The sequence below is a fragment of the Oncorhynchus gorbuscha genome, linkage group LG02 (assembly GCF_021184085.1).
Source record: "Oncorhynchus gorbuscha isolate QuinsamMale2020 ecotype Even-year linkage group LG02, OgorEven_v1.0, whole genome shotgun sequence".
In the NCBI taxonomy this organism is placed as follows: Eukaryota; Metazoa; Chordata; class Actinopteri; order Salmoniformes; family Salmonidae; genus Oncorhynchus; species Oncorhynchus gorbuscha.
Genome location: NC_060174.1, coordinates 43462165 through 43485812, shown reverse-complemented (window position 1 = coordinate 43485812; position 23648 = coordinate 43462165). Strand labels below are relative to the sequence as shown.

The window sequence follows — 23648 nt, the reverse complement described above, 5'->3', positions numbered from 1 at the left end:
CAAAATCGACCACCTGGGAGTAATTGAGCTGCCAAAGGTGAGCTCGAACCCCAAAATAACCCCCGGGGCAAGAGGAGCTAGAGGACCCTTTCCCCCACAGGCACAGAGTTAACTGAGCAAGCCTGCTAGACTGCTATCAGGGCAACATAGGTTATGATAGCATGCATCATCCACAGAAAATGAAGAAAAATAGGGGTCATAGTGTCACTGTAATATCGTGGGGAGGCTGTGTGTGTCCTGCCATTGCCACTCCATTTGAGGGGTAAGTAGGCTAGTGGGTCCAGGGTAAATCCCTGTGGAGAGCACGGCAGTGATGTATTGTAAACTGCCTCTGATGATCTGGATGTGCGGAGGCATCCCTCCTGGCTGCATTGATGAAAATAGATGTTGGAGATATTCTGCACACTGCAGAATTACAATATACTGTATAGGTTTCCCATAACACTAAACAAAATGGACACAGGCACTAAATACAGAATAGTTCCAATAGTTATCAATAGCCCATCAGGTTGTTTTGCTTACCATATGCACCTGTTTTCCACAAATCTAGTATAGATTTACAGTTATTATCAAATGTGTGATGATTCAAAGGCTATTATATAAATATATCGAAATAAATTAACTTTGGAGTCAGCCTTGGGCATAAAATGACACTGGGGTGGCTTGCCTACTGCTTTTCCTACTCACACTCTCTCTTGCTGCTCCATCCCTTCGCGCCTTTCCACAAGCCGCTCGCTGCCTGCTCTGACACTCAGTTCCCATTCCTCTCATCCCACACTCCGCTGCTGAACACACAGTCGAGAACAAGAAGATGCTGACGGAGCCTCTGTAACAAGGGTGCCACCAATGCATTTGACGTTACCGAGCTGATTTGGCAGAGAGTTTATATGGTAAGATGAAGCAGGGTTTTTATTTTATTGTTGTTTTGTGCTTTGCTCGCTATTCGTCTTCTTTCATACGTCAGTATTAGTGTGACTTTGAAGTGTGAGAAATGATTATCTATACTGTCAGACATCGATCGTAGCCTATCTGCCGGACCGGTGATAAATAACGATGGACTTTGCTTGAACTCACTCTTACCTGGACTACACAGGTACCGAACGGCACCGTAGACTCCCTCCGGTTATGTTGGAGGATGTTGCCTCCGAGTCCGCGCCACTGATAGTTTACATAGTTGTGTGATTTCTTATAATCTTGAAGAAGTAGTAGGCCTATATAGACAACATGTCATAACATTGTATATTTATTTACTATGCAGCTTCCTTGGAACGCAGGTGCACAACGCTTTCCACCCTGTTGCTCTGATAGGGAAGACAGATATAACGTTTTTATTTGAATAACACTGCATTTAGACATCATTTTTTTTGTTTAAAATGCACCTTTTATAATGTCATGTTTTTTTTGTTTTTTTACCTTGTAGCCTATCTACTGTCTAACACATTGATATTGCACTTGGCTAGGGCAAATGCAGGCTATGTGAATGTGTGTATGTGTTCATGCATACACCTGCCTCTTTTTGCATGTTGCATGATGCATTCATATCCTATTTAATCATAATCGTGTCTATGCAGTCAGTGTAAATACATGTGCTGTAAGTACACACAAGAGAAGATCCACAATTGACCTCTCCACATCTAAAAGTGCCAGTGTGCACTTCTTTTTCCTTTGAGCTCGAGGAGGCATGTAGGACTAGATTCATCTTCTCTCATATTGCGGGGGTTCATCTGTAGCCTCTGGTTAGTGGAGCTCCCCTCTCTCTGAGAGTGCTCTCTTCTCTCTTAGCTGCTTTGCCTGTGGCTGTGCTGTGCTGTGCAAGTTTACGCTGTTCCAGATGGTACATGGCATGCTCCCTGTGTTAGGGAGAGAGAGAGGCTGTTTTGAGAGAGAGAGAGGCTGTTTCAAGTGTGACTGGGAAGGAATATGTGTGAGAATGTGTTGTGAAGTATTTGTATGATGTTGAATGTGTTGTCCAAACCTTGGTGTGTTGCATGTATGCTGCCTGCCCTCTAGGAAATTTACAGCACTCTGTGTCAAAGGAAGGCCAAGAAGATCATAAGGACCTCAGCCACCCGAGTCACAGTCTGTTCACTCTGCTACCATCTAGCAGTAAGCCAGGACCTTAAGTCTGATAAACAGCTTCTATCTCCAGACTGTTGAACAGCTACCGAGCCCACCACCTCCTGTAGTAAGAGGTAAAGATAGACTCACTCACACAAAACAAACATACACCAGGTCACACACACACACCTCATACACTAGCGGACTCCTGTACTCACATATACAGTACCAGTCAAAAGTTTGGACACACCTACTCATTCAAGGGTTTTTCTTTATTTTTACTATTTTGTACATTGTGGAATAGTAGTGAAGACATCAAAACTATGAAATAACACATATGGAATCATGTAGTAACCAAAAACGTGTTAAACAAATCAAAATATATTTTATATTCTTCAAAGTAGCCACCCATATTCTTCAAAGTAGCCACCCAAAACTTCAAAGTTTTGCACACTTTTGGGATTCTCATAACCAGCTTCACATGGAATGCTTTTCCAACAGTTCCCACATATGCTAAGCACTTGTTGGCTGCTTTTCCTTCACTCTGCTGTCCAACTCATCCAAAACCATCTCAATTGGGTTGATGTCGGTTGATTGTGGAGGTCAGGTCATCTGAAATCAGCACTCCATCATTTTGAAAAACAAATGATACTCCCACTAAGCGCAAACCAAAGGACAGATTTCCAACGGTCTAATGTCCATTGCTCTTGTTTCTTGGCCCAAGCAAGTCTCTTCTTCTTATTGAGTCCTTTAGTAGTTGTTTCTTTGCAGCAATTAGACCATGAATGCCTGATTCATGCAGTGTCCTCTGAAAAGTTGATGTTGAGATGTGTCTGTCACCTGAACTCTGTGAAGCATTTATTTGGGCTGCGATTTCTGAGGCTGGTAACTCTGATTAACTTATCATCTGCAGCTGAGTTAGCTCTGGGTCTTCCTTTCTTGTGGCGGTCCTATTGAGAGCCAGTTTCATCATAGTGCTTGATGTTTTTGCGACTGCACTTGAAGAAACTAGAAATGTCCGGATTGACTGGCCTTCATGTCTTAAAGTAATGATGAACTGTCTTTTCTCATTGGGTATTTGAGCTGTTCTTGCCATAATATGGACTTGGTATTTTACCAAATAGGGCTATCTTCTGTATACCACACCTACCTTGTCACAACACAACTGATTGGCTCAAATACATTATGAAGGAAAGGCATTCCACAAATGTACTTTTAAGAAGGTACACCTTTTAATTGTAATGCATTCCAGGTGACTACCTCAGGAAGCTGGTTAAGAGAATGCCAAGAGTGTGCAAAGCTGTCATCAAGGCGAAGGGAGGCTACTTTGAAGAATCTCAAATATAAAATATATGTTGATTTGTTTAACACTTTTTTGGTTACTACAAGATTCCATATATGTTATTTCATCGTTTTTATGTCTTCACTATTATTCTACAATGTAGAAAATAGTAAATAGAAAGAAAAACCTTTGAATGGGTAGGTGTGTCCAATCTTTTGACTGGTACTGTACACTCACACATCCATACACCCATCAGTGTTGTAGTGTTATTCTTTTTTAAATGACATCATAATTTTCAAATCAAAGTTGGTACCGACAGCCAATCAAATGGCCTATCATTATAGAATATACATAGAACACATACTTCAATTGCACTATACCCACACACATACATATTGTTATATTAATACCCTCAAACACCAAGTTAGGTATAGGTTACCTACTTTCAAAATAGGCCATCATCACTGTCAATCGTGAATGATAATTCTTCACATTTTACTGGTCCATGGCAATCATTTGATTGATCTCAATCAGTTTCATGGGAAGATGCATTAAGATCTTCTTGAATAACTGTTTGGTGAGTGAATTATAGCAGAGCACTATTTTTATGTTTGGAAAATAACGTTCCCAAAGTAAATGGCCTATTTCTCAGGACCAGATGCTAGAATATGCATATAATTGACAGATTAGGATGGAAACACTAATGTTTCCAAAACAGTCAAAATATTGTCTGTGAGTATCACAGAACTGATATTGTAGGCGAAACCCTGAGGAAAATCAAACCCTATTTTGAAAAGGAAAATCAAACCAGGAAGTGGCGTAGAATGTATGCACACATGACTGTAAGTTTTGAAAACTCCATATATTATTATTATTATATATTATGTTCCATAGCCAGCCTTTGCTCCATTTAAAGTGATATCAACCAGATTCCTATCGCTTCCTCAATGTGTCAACAGTTGTTAGTTTTAGGCTTTTATTTTGAAAAATGAGTGAGAACGATAAGATTGCGTCATTGTATGGCTGGGTGCCAGCAGCGTTTTGCTCACGCAACAGAGTTTGGCCAGCCATTGTCTGTCCCTCTCCTATTGAAAAAGACAGCTGCAGTTGATATATTATCAATTAAATATTTTAAAACAACCTGAGGATTGATTATAAAAAACGTTTGACATGTTTCTGTGGACATTAGGGATAATATTTGGAATTTTCATCTGCGTTGTCGTGATCGCTCTTTCCTGTGGATTTCTGAACATAACGTGACAAACAAACAGAGGTATTTTGGTTATAAAAATAATCTTTATGGAACAAAAGGAACATTTATTGTGTAACTGGGAGTCTCGTGAGTGAAAACATTCGAAGATCAAAGGTAAACGATTAATTTGATTGCTTTTCTGATTTTCATGACCAAGTTACTTTGATGCTAGGGGTTCATAATGTTTTGTCCAGCGATCAATAAACTTACACAAACGCTTGGATTGCTTTCACTGTAAAGCATATTTTAAAAATCTGACACAACAGTTGGATTAACAAAAGGCTAAGCTGTGTTTTACTATATTGCACTTGTGATTTCATGAATATAAATATTTTTAGTAATATTATTTGAATGTGGTGCTCTACAATTTAGCGGTTGTTGATGACAATTATCCCGCTAAAGGCATGGGTAGCGTCAAAAAGTTTTAATTAATTAACAAACTATTAGACTTCCTGTATTTTGTTTCAATCAAAGCGTATAACCTACCTTGTGGCACGCTCTGTTGAGTTTTGGAGCATGATATATATTTTTTGGACTAACCATCCTAAAATCTCCTTAGAAATGAGGTGTTTTGGGAATAGCAGTAACGTTATAGGTCTACTATGCTATGGTATTATACTCGGTTCTGTTATTTAAAAGTCAAATGAATCATTATGTGATCTTGTGAGACATGGATTCAGCTCTGTTCTAACTTTACAAAACAAGCACCATTGTGAGAAGTGATCATCTTCTATTTGTAATAACAATTATACGTGATGAGTAGGACTTCTGTAGCTCAGTTGGTAGAGCATGGCGCTTGTAACGCCAGGGTAGTAGGTTCGATCCCCGGGACCACCCATACGTAGAATGTATGCACACATGACTGTAAGTCGCTTTGGATAAAAGCGTCTGCTAAATGGCATATATTATTATATTATTATAAGGAGTAGGCAACTGATCTAGATGAAATGTCATTTTAAGCGATTGAAGCACAATGATGTTAATGAAGTTGAACCAACTTGTGGTGCTGAAGGATAGCACAAAATCCGGTTTTAGTCCTGGACATAACACCGTTTCAGCTGCTACGCTTGTTTTACATGATGTGTTAAATTGCTTAAATTATAAAAATGATTGTGCTTCCTTATTGATAGACCTTTCCAAAGCCTTTGACACTGTTGACCATCACACTCTCATTCAAATGTTCACTGAAATGGGCCTGGATCAGACTTCATGCAAGTGGTTTGAGAATTATTTATCAGATAGGACACAATGTGTGATTTCTGATGGTGTTAAGTCTATGTTCCGGGATATTCCCAAAGGTGTACCACAGGGGTCGGTATTGGGACCTGTTCTATTTACTATTTATATAAATGATATTGGTCTCTGTTAAAACTCGTAATATTCCTCTTTATGCAGGCGATACTGTTATGTATGCCATTGCCCCAAATGTAGACCAGGCGTTGCTAGAGCGGCAAACTGACTTTGTTGCTTTACAAAATGCTCTGGTTGGTTTTGAACTTGTACTTAATGTGGGCAAGACTATATATACCATGCATTCGGAAAGTATTCAGACCCCTTGACTTTTCCCACATTCAGCTACGTTACAATGGATTTACCCTCTTCAATCTACATACAATACCCCATAATGACAAAGCGAAAGCAGGTTTTTAGACATTTTTGCAAATATATAAAAAAACATATATACCTTATTTACATACATATTCAAACCCTTTGCTATGAGACTCGAAATTGAACTCAGGTGCATCCTGTTTCCATTGATCATCCTTGAGATGTTTCTACAACTTGATTGGAGTGTAACGGTCGTCGTATTAAGGTGTGGACCAAAGCGCAGCGTGGTAAGTGTTCATGTTATTTTTATTTAAACTGAACATAAAACAAAATAACAAAGAGAATGAACGAAAACAAAACAGTCCTAAGTATGGTTCTCAATTAGAGACAACAATAGACAGCTTCCTCTGATTGAACACCACACCCGGACAAACACACAGAAATAGAAAACATAGAACACAAAACATAGAATGCCCACCCCAACCCACGCCCTGACCAAACCAAAATAGAGACATGAAAAGGATCTCTATGGTCAGGGGCCCCCCCTCCCCTTCGGCCGCAAAACCTAAACCTATAGGGGAGGGTCTGTGTGGGCATATATCCGCGGTGGCGGTTCTGGTGCGGGACATGGACCCCGCTCCACCTTATGCGGCGCCTCTGATGCGGGGACCCTCGCCGCTGGCCCCGGACTGGCGACTCTGGCAGCTCCGGACAGGAGGGCGACTCTGACAGCTCCGGACAGGAGGGCGACTCTGACAGCTCCGGACAGGAGGGCGACTCTGACAGCTCCGGACAGGAGGGCGACTCTGACAGCTCCGGACAGGAGGGCGACTCTGACAGCTCCGGACAGGAGGGCGACTCTGACAGCTCCGGACAGACACAGTGTGCATCACCCCATAGCACTGGGCCTGACCAGCCACATGCTCGCCCTGGTAAGAACGGAGAGTGGGCTCAGGTCTTCAATCTGACTCCACCACACTCCCTGTTTATCCCCCAACATTTTTTTTGGGGGGGGGGGCTGCCTCCTTTCTCCTGCTGCCTCTGCTCTCCTGGCTGCCTCCACCTGTTCCCATGGGAGGCGATCCCTTCCAGCCAGGATGTCCTCCCATGTCTAGTCCTCTCTTCCAGGCTGCTTGGTCCTTTGGTGGTGGGTAGTTCTGTAACAGCTGTTTGAAGAAGAGGACCAAAGCACAGCGTGGGAAGGGTTCATGATTTATTAATTGAACTGAACACGGAATAAAAACCAACAAAGAGAACGAACGAAACTGAAACAGTTCTGTCTCGTGCTGACACAAAACAACTACCCACAAAACACAGATGGGAAAAGGCTACCTAAGTATGGTTCTCAATCAGAGACAGCGATAGACAGCTGCCTCTGATTAAGAACACAAAATAGAGACATAAAAATAATTTCTACGGTCAGGGCGTGACATGGAGTCCACCTGTGGTAAATTCCTGTCTATATAAAGGCACACACCTGTCTATATAAAGTTCCACAGTTGACAGTGCATGTCAGAGCAAAAACCAAGCCATGAAGTCAAAGGAATTGTCTGTAGAGTTCCGAGACAGGATTGTTGTTGAGGCTCAGATCTGGGGAAGGATAACAAAACATGTACAGTATGTAGCATTGAAGGTCCCCAAGAACACAGTGACCTCCATCATTCTTCAATGAAAGAAGTTTTGAACCACCAAGACTCTTCCTAGTGCTGGCCGTCAGGCCAAACTGAGCAATTGGGGGAGATGGTCCTTCGTCAAGGAGGTGACCAAGAACCGGATGGTCACTCTGACAGAGCTTCAGAGTTCCTCTGTGGAGATGTGAGAAACTTCCAGAAGGACAACCATCTCTGCAGCACTCCACCAATCAGGCCTTTATGGTAGAGTGGCCAGATGGAAGCCACTCCTCAGTAAAAGGCACATGACAGCCCACTTGGACTTTGCCAAAAGGCACCTAAAGACTCTCAGACCATGATAAACAAGATTCTATGGTCTGATGAAACCAATATTGAACTCTTTGGCCTGAATGCCAAGCGTCATGTCTGGAGGAAACCTGGCACCATCTCGACGGTGATGCATGGTGGTGGCAGCATCATACTGTGGGGATGTTTTTCAGCTGCAGGGACTGGGAGACTAGACAGGATCGAGGGAAAGATGAACGGAGCAAAGTACAGAGCGATCTTTGATGAAAACGCGCTCCAGAGTGCTCAGGACCTCAGACTAGGGTGAAGATTCACCTTCCAACAGGAAAATGACCCTAAGCACACAGCCATGGCAACGCGGGAGTGGCTTCGGGACAAGTCTCTGAATGTCCTTAAGTGGCCCAGCCAGAGCCCGGACTTCAACCCAATCGAACATCTCTTGGAGAGACCTGAAAATAGCTGTGCAGCGATGCTCCCTATCCGACCTGACAGAGCTTGAGAGGATCTGCAGAGAAGAATGGGAGAAACTCCAAATACAGGTGTGCCATGCTTATTGCATCAGACCTGAAAATATCTGTGCAGCATCACTCCCCATCCAACCTGACAGAGCCGGCGTGCCAAGCCTGTCATACCCAAGAAGACTCAGATCTGTAAACGCTGCCAAAGGTGCATCAACAAAGTACAGAGTAAAGGTTCTGAATACTTATGTAAAAGTAATATTTCATTTTTTATTTTTTTAAATACATTTGCACATTTTCTAAAAACCTGTTTTGCTTTGTCATCATAGGGTATTGTGTGTAGATTCAGGTGTGTCCAATTTATTGATTTTGATTTCCCTGTTAAAAGAGGTGTGTTTTCTGTTGTCCTTTGCAGAAGCTTGAATTGTTTACCATGTGCGTTCATTTCCTGAGTGACTTTGAGACTTAGTGTTTGGTGTTTTTTTAAGTGTACTGTGATCCTGAGGCTACCGTTTCTCAGTAAAGTATTATGTTTATCCTTAACCACTGATTCCTCGTCTGGTCTCTTCTCTGCACCTGACCGTGACAGTTTTAATACTCTTCACTACATCCTACAGTGCCTTGCGAAAGTATTCGGCCCCCTTGAACTTTGCGACCTTTTGCCACATTTCAGGCTTCAAACATAAAGATATAAAACTGTATTTTTTTGTGAAGAATCAACAACAAGTGGGACACAATCATGAAGTGGAATGACATTTATTGGATATTTCAAAAAAAAATTACAAATCAAAAACTGAAAAATTGGGCGTGCAAAATTATTCAGCCCCTTTACTTTCAGTGCAGCAAACTCTCTCCAGAAGTTCAGTGAGGATCTCTGAATGATCCAATGTTGACCTAAATGACTAATGATGATAAATACAATCCACCTGTGTGTAATCAAGTCTCCGTATAAATGCACCTGCACTTTGATAGTCTCAGAGGTTCGTTAAAAGCGCAGAGAGCATCATAAAGAACAAGGAACACACCATGCAGGTCTGAGATACTGTTGTGAAGAAGTTTAAAGCCGGATTTGGATACAAAAATATTTCCCAAGCTTTAAACATCCCAAGGAGCACTGTGGAAGCGATAATATTGAAATGGAAGGAGTATCAGACCACTGCAAATCTACCAAGACCTGGCCGTCCCTCTAAACTTTCAGCTCATACAAGGAGAAGACTGATCAGAGATTTAGCCAAGAGGCCCATGATCACTCTGGATGAACTGCAGAGATCTACAGCTAAGGTGAGAGACTCTGTCCATAGGACAACAATCAATCGTATATTGCACAAATCTGGCCTTTATGAAAGAGTGGCAAGAAGAAAGCCATTTCTTAAAGATATCCATAAAAAGTGTCGTTTAAAGATTGCCACGAGCCACCTGGGAGACACACCAAACATGTGGAAGAAGGTGCTCTGGTCAGATGAAACCAAAATTGAACTTTTTGGCAACAATGCAAAACGTTATGTTTGGCGTAAAAGCAACACAGCTCATCACCCTGAACACACCATCCCCACTGTCAAACATAGTGGTGGCAGCATCATGGTTTGGGCCTGCCTTTCTTCAGCAGGGACAGGGAAGATGGTTAAAATTGATGGGAAGATGGATGGAGCCAAATACAGGACCTTTCTGGAAGAGAACCTGAAGGAGTCTGCAAAAGACCTGAGACTGGGACGGAGATTTGTCTTCCAACAAGACAATGATCCAAAACATGAAGCAAAATCTACAATGGAATGGTTAAAAAATAAACATATCCAGGTGTTAGAATGGCCAAGTCAAAGTCCAGACCTGAATCCAATCGAGAATCTGTGGAAAGAACTGAGAACTGCTGTTCACAAATGCTCTCCATCCAACCTCACTGAGCTCGAGCTGTTTTGCAAGGAGGAATGGGAAAAAATTTCAGTCTCTCGATGTGCAAAACTGATAGAGACATACCCCAAGCGACTTACAGCTGTAATCACAGCAAAAGGTGGCGCAACAAAGTATTAACTTAAGGGGGCTGAATAATTTTGCACGCCCAATTTTTCCGTTTTTGATTTGTTAAAAAAGTTTGAAATATCCAATAAATGTCATTCCACTTCATGATTGTGTCCCACTTGTTGTTGATACTTCACAAAAAAATACAGTTTTATATCTTTATGTTTGAAGCCTGAAATGTGGCAAAAGGTCGCAAAGTTCAAGGGGGCCGAATACTTTCGCAAGGCACTGTATATTAAAATGTTGCCTACTCCTCATTAATGTCCGGTAGATCACTTAACTTTTTGGTTTACAAAGCTCTTCTCTGATTTACCTAACTTTGTAGTTGAAGTATAAAAACATGAGTTATCAAACCCGTTCACGTGGTTGGTTAACTCTTAAGGTTCCTCGGGTCTCCACCAAATTAGGTAAATCCGCCAGTTTTAATGCGCCTCACTGCTGGAACAATTTGCAGAACTCGTTATAATTACATGTTCTGGTGCTGCTCGGGCAGTTGAGGGTGTTAATTGAGGACCTAGTAGATGAGGACTGTAACTTTTCATAAATGTTGTGTTTTGTATTGATTGCTGTTTTGTTTTACAATGTATTGTTTGTTGGGATTAGAGCACCCTTGGGAATGAGACCATGGTCTCAATGGGTTTTCCCTCAACAAAGAATAATAAGGACAAAGTTCAGAAACAAACAACAATAATTTGCAGTAGGCCTACGACTACATGTTATAGCTATTTGTAGGCTATAGCCTAATGTCAATACAAATATAGATAGCTTAACATTATTGCACTGTTTGCGAGAACAGCTTTATTTGAGAGTAGGCATTTTATTGTATTGCATAGTTTACACGCTGTTTCATAAATAAAATTGGATTGAACACGTAGTTACAATATAACCTATTACAGAACTATTAATTTATTTGCATTGATTATACATGATATCAAATCAATTGACAAAGTTCACGCACTGACCCGTTTCACCTGTCCTTGTGATTGTCTCCACCCCCTCCAGGTGTTGCTGATTTTCCCCAATGTATTTATCTCTGTGTTTCCTGTCTCTGTGAGCCAGTTCGTCTTGTATGTTTCCAAGTCAACCAGCAGTTTTCCCTTTCTCCTGCTTTTTTCATTCTCCTTTTTCTAGTCCTCCAGGTTTTGACCCTCGCCTGTTTCTGGACTTTGTACCCACCTGCCTGACCATTCTGCCTGCCTTGACCACGAGCCTGTCTGTCACTCTGTACCTCCTGGACTCTGATCTGGTTTTGACCTTTTTGCATGTCCACGACCATTCTCTTGCCTACCCCTTTGGATTAATAAACATTCCAAGACTCCTGAATCTGCATCTGGGTCTCACCTTGTGCCTTGTTACAAGTAGTGAAAATAAATCATTACTATGTACAATTGCAGAAAGTCGTTTTTTAAAACAGCCATAAAATCAAGCCTTTGTTGTGGTGTATTCATTCATCTCAATAAACGGTAACCTACAGTAAATGCATTATTACCTCCAACTTGACCCAATTCACATTTCCAATTACCCATCCTGACATACAAAGCTAGAACGGGCCCTGCGTCTCAACCAATAGCCAATGTAGGCTGCTAAATATCCTGAGGAAGGGCTACAGCAACTTCCAGAGAGGGTCAGGCTCCTTGGGCTTTGCGGTGGCCACTCTGGCTTGGGTGTCGCCATAACCAAGTGGTCACATATCATTCTGGGTTCCACATCGCAAGAGTGGTCCATGGAGTTTTATGAACATCAAGGCAGACACACAGTGAATTTAGATTGTTTTTCAACATTCTGATTGGCCAATGTGGTCAAGCCTCCGACGGGCCTCCGCAGTGCAAACAAGTAGCAGAATAGTTCATCATTCTCTCCACAGCCAGAGGGAAGACGAGGAAGAAAACACTATTTACCTACCTCTAGGCTGCTACGTATACACATTTATTTGGTTTCTCATGCTATCGTTTTTCATAGAATTTTTGTGGTAATTAAATCATTTATTTAGAATTTCTCAGAATGAATTTTCCAGAAATAGTTTTACCAGCTCCATGTATTCTCAAATTGAAAAGTGAGGGAGCGCCGCTCGTCCACGCTCTGACAGCACTACACTGGATTCTCAACATAGCTCACTGTAATATATCTACTGCTGTACACAGCATACTGTACAGATACACTGACTATGTATTTTGGTGTATATATGCATATATTGCATTTGAATTACTGATACAGTGTTTTTTGTTTGTTCATTGGATTCGTCCTGACATTCTTAATTTCTTGTTTCTAGTTTTAATTGAATATTATGTGTGTACTTGTTTGACATTTTACTATACTGTTAGGAGCTAGTAACATAAGCATTTTGCTGCACCCACTATGACATCTGCTAAACTGTGTACGTAACCAATAATTAAATGAATTCAGAATTTTAGTTGTCACCGCTTTCACCTGCTTCCCAAAAGCCTCTTTTTCCCCCCTATGCCTCACTTCAACGACCACCTCCCCTTCTCTGGACTTTAAAGCACAAAAGCCATTATCTCCTGTTGTCCCTTTTATTTAGACTAGAAAAACACCTGCTCAGGTCCCACTGTAATTCTTCAAAAACAACACCCAGCAAGAGACATACTGTCTCTTCTAAAACCTATCATCCCCTGAGGCATTTATCCTCTGTAATGCTGTTATGCTATGAAAAATAGATGAGGCCAACAGACAATTCAAAACACAAAGTCTGTTTTCGAGCTGTTGATGGAATATTTGGGAGGAATCCCATAGCGGCAAAATGGCAGATCTTGAGAGGGAAGACAAGTCCCTTACAAATCAAATTGCTTTAATCCGTACACTTGGCATCTGCTTCTGTTGTCTCGGGAGGACAAGGAGCAGAGGGTCTGTGAGCTCTGATTATGAATGGCAATGAAAACCAAACTAGTCACTGAGGATTCACATGATCTCCAATATGCATACAGGCTGTACGGGCTGTACATGTGCTGTCATAACGGCTGATTGCCTGTTCTTTTCTTTCCCAGGGAATCAATGGTATTAAGTAGCCTGGTCAAAGTTACTCATTATTTGATCTCATTCAATCATTCATGCTCAGATATACATTTTTCATGGAAATCATTGACACTTCAGACAGATCAGTCTTACAAATCACTACCTTTTATTTTCCTAGAGTTAAAATAATCAAATCATATTTTATTGTGCTAGATTATGTCTACTACGATGTGGGCAATTTTTGATCCCATTCTTTACAGTGAATGTCTATGGCAGGGAGGGATGCTGCCTGTTTGTGATGAATGGAACATCAAAAGCTTATCTCTGGGCTGTAAGATATGTTCCTGGGGACATTAACCTGCCACAAAAACATAAACATCATCAATGAACATGAGGAATTAAAAGGGAGAAGGGATGGTGGAGGGATGGAGAGAGAGAGAGGGAGGCGAGAGAAAGAGGAGGCATTTCCAATTTCTCCTTCTATTTATACATTTAGTACTATCAAGGTATGGCTTTGATGATATTTGCTCATGTGTGGAGCTATTTGGATCTATTTCACTAAGTGCTAAGAGAGCAATTTGGAGTGTTTGTGGAAGCATAGCTGGAAGGGGTTTTAATAATCTGGATCGGCAGGTGCTATTACCTACCATTAACCTGAAGGTGTGAAAATAGAGGCTTTTTGCTCTAATGCTTTTTATTGCTTCGGTATTTTAACCCAGGTCTCTCTTTCCCAATGGTAAACAAACTATGCTTTTACTGCAGCGACTTCGGGTTTAGATGAAGACAGCCATCAGTTATCAGTGTACATATGCTATATACTGTACGGTTGAAATATTAAGGTTGAGTTATTCTGGTAATATGTGTTTAAATGGTCATATGTTATTGTAGCTTCCTTGTATGTTAATGATAATAAGCTATGGTACAAATCTGATCTGGTCAGAATGTCTGCAGAAAGATGAAAGTCACAATGTCAAATCCCAAATGCCTACTCTTCTGCACCACGTTTACCTGAGGAGAGTGTGACCTCTCTATGTTTCCCCCGGTGGCTGCAGCATGTAGGATGTAGGGGCAGAGGAGGAGGCAGGATGGAGTGCTCCTGGAAGACAGTGCTGTTGCTGGTGTGTGCCTCTCTGGGAGTCCAGTACACAGCCATCCGCACCCTGAGGGACTCCCTGTCTGGGCCCTGCCACGGTGGCGTCTACCACTGCCAGAGCCGACAGCCCAAAGGTAGGACAAAACTCCAGCATGTAGCCACTAATGCACAACAAAAAGTACAAGTGGCTGTACTCTAAATGGATTAGGGAGCACACATTCCACTGTTTCTACTTTGTGTGTCTACTAAGGAGTCCACTATTTCCAGAGCCCACAGCCCAAAGGTAGTGTCAAAAATATGCCAAGCACACACAGAGAAAAACAAGCACAAAGTGGCTGTGCATTATATGGCTTAGGAAGCACATGTTCTACTGTATGTTGTAGCCTACTTTGTGTGTGTCTACCACAGCCGGAGCCTGCTGTCCAAAGGTATAGGCATGACTCTGCCAAGCATGTAACCACTAATACAGAACAAAGTGGCTGGACCGTATATATAGCACATAACAAACACATAACACATAACAAACACAGAGCAACAAACAGAAGTAGCTATATGTTCTACTGTAGAGAAGAACTGTAGCTATCTGTTCGACTGTCCAGAAGAAGCTATCTCTTCTGCTGTCCAGAAGAAGCTATCTGTTCGACTGTCCAGAAGAAGCCATCTGTTCTACTGTCCAGAAGAAGCCATCTGTTCTACTGTCCAGAAGAAGCCATCTGTTCTACTGTCCAGAAGTACTGTAGCTATGTGTTCTACTGTCCAGAAGTACTGTAGCTATCTGTTCTACTGTCCAGAAGTACTGTAGCTATCTGTTCGACTGTCCAGAAGTACTGTAGCTATCTGTTCGACTGTACAGAAGTACTGTAGCTATCTGATCGACTGTACAGAAGTACTGTAGCTATCTGTTCTACTGTCCAGAAGAACTGTAGCTATCTGTTCTACTGTTCAGAAGTAGCCATCTGTTCTACTGTCCAGAAGTACCATCTGTTCTACTGTCCAGAAGTAGCCATCTGTTCTACTGTCCAGAAGTAGCCATCTGTTCTACTGTCCAGAAGTAGCAATCTGTTCTACTGTCCAGAAGTAGCTTAGCTATCTGTTCTACTGTCCAGAAGTAGCTTAGCTATCTGTTCTACTGTCCAGAAGTAGCTTAGCTATCTGTTCTACTGTCCAGAAGTGGCTTAGCTATCTGTTCTACTGTCCAGAAGTGGCTAAGCTATCTGTTCTACTGTCCAGAAGTAGCTTAGCTATCTGTTCTACTGTCCAGAAGTAGCTTAGCTATCTGTTCTACTGTCCAGAAGTAGCAATCTGTTCTACTGTCCAGAAGAAGCTATCTGTTCTACTGTCCAGAAGAAGCTATCTGTTCTACTGTCCAGAAGAAGCTATCTGTTCTACTGTCCAGAAGTAGCGTAGCTATCTGTTCTACTGTCCAGAAGTAGCGTAGCTTTCTGTTATACTGTCCAGAAGTAGCGTAGCTATCTGTTCTACTGTCCAGAAGTAGCGTAGCTGTCTGTTCTACTGTCCAGAAGTAGCGTAGCTGTCTGTTCTACTGTCCAGAAGTAGCGTAGCTATATGTTCCATTGTACAGAAGTAGCCATCTATTCTACTGTACACAAGTAGCTATTTTTTCTACTGTACAGAAGTATCTATATGTTCTACTCTACATAATTCGCTATATGTTCTACTGTCCAGAAGAAGCTATTTGTTCTACTGTACAGAAGTAGTTATATGTTCCACTGTACAGAAGTAGCTATATGTTCCATTGTACAGAAGTAGCTATCTGTTCTACTGTACAGAAGTAGCTATATGTTCTACTGTACAGAAGTAGCTATATGTTCCATTGTACAGAAGTAGCAGTCTGTTCTACTGTCCAGAAGAAGCTATCTGTTCTACTGTCCAGAAGTAGCTTAGCTATCTGTTCTACTGTCCAGAAGTAGCTTAGCTATCTGTTCTACTGTCCAGAAGTAGCTTAGCTATCTGTTCTACTGTCCAGAAGTAGCTTAGCTATCTGTTCTACTGTCCAGAAGTAGCTTAGCTATCTGTTCTACTGTCCAGAAGTAGCTTAGCTATCTGTTCTACTGTCCAGAAGTATCTTAGCAATCTGTTCTACTGTTACAGAAGTAGCAATCTGTTCTACTGTTACAGAAGTAGCAATCTGTTCTACTGTACAGAAGTAGCAATCTGTTCTACTGTACAGAAGTAGCAATCTGTTCTACTGTACAGAAGTAGCAATCTGTTCTACTGTTACTATACAGAAGTAGCAATCTGTTCCACTGTACAGAAGTAGCAATCTGTTCCACTGTACAGAAGTAGCTGTCTGTTCCACTGTACAGAAGTAGCTGTCTGTTCCACTGTACAGAAGTAGCTGTCTGTTCCACTGTACAGAAGTAGCTGTCTGTTCCACTGTACAGAAGTAGCTGTCTGTTCCACTGTACAGAAGTAGCTGTCTGTTCCACTGTACAGAAGTAGCTGTCTGTTCCACTGTACAAAAGAACTGTAGCGATATGTTCTACTGTTACAGAAGTAGCTATCTGTTCTACTATACAGAAGTAGCTATCTGTTCTACTGTACAGAAGTAGCTATATGTTCCACTGTACAGAAGTAGCTATATGTTCCATTGTACAGAAGTAGCTATCTGTTCTACTGTACAGAAGTAGCTATATGTTCTACTGTACAGAAGTAGCTATATGTTCCATTGTACAGAAGTAGCAGTCTGTTCTACTGTCCAGAAGAAGCTATCTGTTCTACTGTCCAGAAGTAGCTTAGCTATCTGTTCTACTGTCCAGAAAGTAGTTCTACTGTCCAGAAGTAGCTATCTGTTCTACTGTCCAGAAGTAGCTTAGCTATCTGTTCTACTGTCCAGAAGTAGCTTAGCTATCTGTTCTACTGTCCAGAAGTAGCCTAGCTATCTGTTCTACTGTCCAGAAGTAGCATAGCTATCTGTTCTACTATCCAGAAGTAGCGTAGCTATCTGTTCTACTGTCCAGAAGTAGCGTAGCTGTCTGTTCTACTGTCCAGAAGTAGCGTAGCTGTCTGTTCTACTGTCCAGAAGTAACGTAGCTATATGTTCCATTGTACAGAAGTAGCCATCTGTTCTACTGTACACAAGTAGCTATTTTTTCTACTGTACAGAAGTATCTATATGTTCTACTGTACAGAAGTAGCTATATGTTCCACTGTACAGAAGTAGCTATATGTTCCACTGTACAGAAGTAGCTATATGTTCCATTGTACAGAAGTAGCCATCTGTTCTACTGTACACAAGTAGCTATTTTTTCTACTGTACAGAAGTAGCTATCTGTTCTACTGTACAGAAGTAGCTATATGTTCTACTGTACAGAAGTAGCTATATGTTCCATTGTACAGAAGTAGCAGTCTGTTCTACTGTACAGAAGTAGCGTAGCTGTTCTACTGTACAGAAGTAGCTAGCTGTTCTACTGTACAGAAGTAGCCATCTGTTCTACTGTACAGAAGTAGCCATCTGTTCTATTGTACAGAAGTAGCCATCTGTTCTATTGTACAGAAGTAGCCATCTGTTCTATTGTACAGAAGTAGCCATCTGTTCTATTGTACAGAAGTAGCCATCTGTTCTATTGTACAGAAGTAGCCATCTGTTCTATTGTACAGAAGTAGCCATCTGTTCTATTGTACAGAAGTAGCCATCTGTTCTATTGTACAGAAGTAGCCATCTGTTCTATTGTACAGAAGTAGCCATCTGTTCTATTGTACAGAAGTAGCCATCTGTTCTATTGTACAGAAGTATCTATATGTTCTACTCTACATAATTCTATATGTTCTACTGTCCAGAAGAAGCTATTTGTTCTACTGTACAGAAGTATCTATCTGTTCTACTGTACAGAAGTATCTATCTGTTCTACTGTACAGAAGTAGCTATCTGTTCTACTGTACCGAAGTAGCTACACATTCTACTGTCCAGAAGAAGCTATCTGTTCTACTGTCCAGAAGTAGCTTAGCTATCTGTTCTACTGTCCAGAAGTAGCGTAGCTATCTGTTCTACTGTCCAGAAGTAGCGTAGCTGTCTGTTCTACTGTCCAGAAGTAGCGTAGCTGTCTGTTCTACTGTCCAGAAGTAGCGTAGCTATATGTTCCATTGTACAGAAGTAGCCATCTATTCTACTGTACACAAGTAGCTATTTTTTCTACTGTACAGAAGTATCTATATGTTCTACTCTACATAATTCGCTATATGTTCTACTGTCCAGAAGAAGCTATATGTTCTACTGTACAGAAGTAGTTATATGTTCCACTGTACAGAAGTAGTTATATGTTCCACTGTACAGAAGTAGCTATATGTTCCATTGTACAGAAGTAGCTATCTGTTCTACTGTACAGAAGTAGCTATATGTTCTACTGTACAGAAGTAGCTATATGTTCCATTGTACAGAAGTAGCAGTCTGTTCTACTGTCCAGAAGAAGCTATCTGTTCTACTGTCCAGAAGTAGCTTAGCTATCTGTTCTACTGTCCAGAAGTAGCTTAGCTATCTGTTCTACTGTCCAGAAGTAGCTTAGCTATCTGTTCTACTGTCCAGAAGTATCTTAGCAATCTGTTCTACTGTTACAGAAGTAGCAATCTGTTCTACTGTTACAGAAGTAGCAATCTGTTCTACTGTTACAGAAGTAGCAATCTGTTCTACTGTTACTATACAGAAGTAGCAATCTGTTCCACTGTACAGAAGTAGCTGTCTGTTCCACTGTACAGAAGTAGCTGTCTGTTCCACTGTACAGAAGTAGCTGTCTGTTCCACTGTACAGAAGTAGCTGTCTGTTCCACTGTACAGAAGTAGCTGTCTGTTCCACTGTACAGAAGTAGCTGTCTGTTCTACTGTACAGAAGTAGCTATCTGTTCTACTGTACCGAAGTAGCTACACATTCTACTGTCCAGAAGAAGCTATCTGTTCTACTGTCCAGAAGTAGCTTAGCTATCTGTTCTACTGTCCAGAAGTAGCGTAGCTATCTGTTCTACTGTCCAGAAGTAGCGTAGCTTTCTGTTATACTGTCCAGAAGTAGCGGAGCTATCTGTTCTACTGTCCAGAAGTAGCGTAGCTGTCTGTTCTACTGTCCAGAAGTAGCGTAGCTGTCTGTTCTACTGTCCAGAAGTAGCGTAGCTGTCTGTTCTACTGTCCAGAAGTAGCGTAGCTATATGTTCCATTGTACAGAAGTAGCCATCTATTCTACTGTACACAAGTAGCTATTTTTTCTACTGTACAGAAGTATCTATATGTTCTACTCTACATAATTCGCTATATGTTCTACTGTCCAGAAGAAGCTATTTGTTCTACTGTACAGAAGTAGTTATGTTCCACTGTACAGAAGTAGTTATATGTTCCACTGTACAGAAGTAGCTATATGTTCCATTGTACAGAAGTAGCTATATGTTCTACTGTACAGAAGTAGCTATATGTTCTACTGTACAGAAGTAGCTATATGTTCCATTGTACAGAAGTAGCAGTCTGTTCTACTGTCCAGAAGAAGCTATCTGTTCTACTGTCCAGAAGTAGCTTAGCTATCTGTTCTACTGTCCAGAATTAGCTTAGCTATCTGTTCTACTGTCCAGAAGTAGCTTAGCTATCTGTTCTACTGTCCAGAAGTATCTTAGCAATCTGTTCTACTGTCCAGAAGTATCTTAGCAATCTGTTCTACTGTCCAGAAGTATCTTAGCAATCTGTTCTACTGTTACAGAAGTAGCAATCTGTTCTACTGTACAGAAGTAGCAATCTGTTCTACTGTTACTATACAGAAGTAGCAATCTGTTCCACTGTACAGAAGTAGCTGTCTGTTCCACTGTACAGAAGTAGCTGTCTGTTCCACTGTACAGAAGTAGCTGTCTGTTCCACTGTACAGAAGTAGCTGTCTGTTCCACTGTACAGAAGTAGCTGTCTGTTCCACTGTACAGAAGTAGCTGTCTGTTCCACTGTACAAAAGAACTGTATCGATATGTTCTACTGTTACAGAAGTAGCTATCTGTTCTACTATACAGAAGTAGCTATCTGTTCTACTGTACAGAAGTAGCTATATGTTCCACTGTACAGAAGTAGCTATATGTTCCATTGTACACAAGTAGCTATTTTTTCTACTGTACAGAAGTAGCTATCTGTTCTACTGTACAGAAGTAGCTATATGTTCTACTGTACAGAAGTAGCTATATGTTCCATTGTACAGAAGTAGCAGTCTGTTCTACTGTCCAGAAGAAGCTTAGCTATCTGTTCTAGTGTCCAGAAGTAGCTTAGCTATCTGTTCTAGTGTCCAGAAGTAGCTTAGCTATCTGTTCTACTGTCCAGAAGTAGCTTAGCTATCTGTTCTACTGTCCAGAAGTAGCTTAGCTATCTGTTCTACTGTCCAGAAGTAGCTTAGCTATCTGTTCTACTGTCCAGAAGTAGCTTAGCTATCTGTTCTACTGTCCAGAAGTAGCTTAGCTATCTGTTCTACTGTCCAGAAGTAGCTTAGCTATCTGTTCTACTGTCCAGAAAGAGCGTAGCTATCTGTTCTACTGTCCAGAAGTAGCGTAGCTATCTGTTCTACTGTCCAGAAGTAGCGTAGCTGTCTGTTCTACTGTCCAGAAGTAGCGTAGCTATATGTTCCATTGTACAGAAGTAGCCATCTGTTCTACTGTACACAAGTAGCTATTTTTTCTACTGTCCAGAAGAAGCTATCTGTTCTACTGTACAGAAGTAGCATAGCTGTTCTACTGTACAGAAGTAGCTTAGCTGTTCTACTGTACAGAAGTAGCTATCTGTTCTATTGTACAGAAGTAGCCATCTGTTCTACTGTACAGAAGTAGCCATCTGTTCTACTGTTAGCCATCTGTTCTATTGTACAGAAGTAGCCATCTGTTCTACTGTACAGAAGTAGCTATATGTTCCATTGTACAGAAGTAGCAGTCTGTTCTACTGTCCAGAAGAAGCTATCTGTTCTACTGTCCAGAAGTAGCTTAGCTATCTGTTCTACTGTACAGCAATCTGTTCTAGTAGCAATCTGTTCTACTGTCCAGAAGTATCTTAGCAATCTGTTCTACTGTACAGAAGTAGCAATCTGTTCTACTGTACAGAAGTAGCAATCTGTTCTACTGTACAGAAGTAGCAATCTGTTCACTGTACAGAAGTTCTAGCTGTCTGTTCCACTGTACAGAAGTAGCTGTACAAAAGAACTGTATATCTGTTCTACTGTACAGAAGTAGCTATCTGTTCTACTATACAGAAGTAGCTATAAGTTCCACTGTACAGAAGTAGCTATATGTTCCATTGTACACAAGTAGCTATTTTTTCTACTGTAGCTGTATGTTCTACTGTACAGAAGTAGATATATGTTCTAATGCACAGAACTGGAGCTATATGTTCCATTGTACAGAAGTAGCTGTCTGTTCTATTGTACAAAAGAACTGTAGCGATATGTTCTACTGTTACAGAAGTAGCTATCTGTTCTACTATACAGAAGTAGCTATTTGTTCTACTGTACAGAAGTAGCAATCTGTTCTACTGTACAGAAGTAGCTATCTGTTCTACTGTACAGAAGTAGCAATCTGTTCTACTGTACAGAAGTATCTATCTGTTCTAGCTAGCTATCTGTTCTACTGTACAGAAGTAGCTTAGCTATCTGTTCTACTGTCCAGAAGTAGCTACATATTCTACCGTACAGAAGTACTGTAGCTGTCTGTTCTACTGTACAGAAGTAGCTGTCTGCTCTATTGTCTGTAGCTATCTGTTCTATTGTACAGAAGTAGCCAATTGTACAGAAGTAGCATCTGTTCTATTGTACAGAAGTATCTATATGTTCTACTGCTACATAATTAGCGATATGTTCTACTGTTACAGAAGTAGCTATCTGCAGAAGTAGCTATCTGTTCTACTGTACAGAAGTAGCTATCTGTTCCACTGTACAGAAGTAGCAATCTGTTCCACTGTACAGAAGTAGCAATCTGTTCCACTGTACAGAAGTAGCAATCTGTTCCACTGTACAGAAGTAGCAATCTGTTCCACTGTACAGAAGTAGCAATCTGTTCCACTGTACAGAAGTATATGTTCCACTGTACAGAAGTAGCTATCTGTTCCACTGTACAGAAGTAGCAATCTGTTCCACTGTACAGTAAGTAGCAGAATCTGTTCTACTGTACAGAAGTAGCTATATGTTCTACTGTACAGAAGTAGCTATATGTTCTACTGTACAGAAGTAGCTATATGTTCTACTGTACAGAAGTAGCTATATGTTCCATTGTACAGAAGTAGCCATCTGTTCTACTGTACAGAAGAAGCTATCTGTTCTACTGTACAGAAGTCTACTGTACAGAAGTAGCTGTCTGTTCTACTGTACAGAAGTAGCTATCTGTTCTACTGTACAGCTATCTGTTCTACTGTACAGAAGTAGTAGCTATCTGTTCTACTGTCCAGAAGTAGCTAGCTATCTGTTTATAGCTGTCTGTTCTACTGTACAGAAGTAGCTAGCTATCTGTTCTACTGTCCAGAAGTAGCTAGCTAGCTATCTGTTCTACTGTCCAGAAGTAGCTATCTGTTCTACTGTGTCTATCTGTTCTACTGTACAGAAGTAGCTATATGTTCTACTGTCAGATGTTCTAGTAGCTATCTGTTCTACTGTCCAAGTAGCTTAGCTATCTGTTCTACTGTCCAGAAGTAGCTATATGTTCCATTGTACAGAAGTAGCTATCTGTTCTACTGTACAGAAGTAGCTATAGTTCTATCTGTTCTATATGTTCCAAAGTATCTGTTCTACTGTCCAGAAGAAGCTATCTGTTCTACTGTCCAGAAGTAGCTTAGCTATCTGTTCTACTGTCCAGAAGTAGCTTAGCTATCTGTTCTACTGTCCAGAAGTAGCTTAGCTATCTGTTCTACTGTACAGAAGTAGCTAGCTATCTGTTCTACTGTCCAGAAGTAGCTGTAGCTATCTGTTCTACTGTCCAGAAGTAGCTACTGTACAGAAGTAGCAATCTGTTCTACTGTACAGAAGTAGCAATCTGTTCCACTGTACAGAAGTAGCAATCTGTTCTACTGTACAGAAGTAGCAATCTGTTCCACTGTACAGAAGTAGCTATCTGTT

The 23648-nt window shown here is 41.0% G+C and overlaps 1 protein-coding gene across 1 annotated transcript in view; it reads left to right on the top strand.

The window, feature by feature from the left end:
* The first annotated feature begins 784 nt into the window (after positions 1-784).
* The window catches only part of LOC123992876 (carbohydrate sulfotransferase 1-like), a 70794-nt gene continuing 47930 nt past the window's right edge, over positions 785-23648 (top strand). Inside the window, exons 1-2 of the mRNA XM_046294485.1 lie at positions 785-890; positions 14550-14724. Coding sequence (XP_046150441.1) covers positions 888-890; positions 14550-14724 — 178 coding nt within the window. The 5' untranslated portion in view covers positions 785-887. The remainder of the gene's footprint in view (positions 891-14549; positions 14725-23648) is intronic.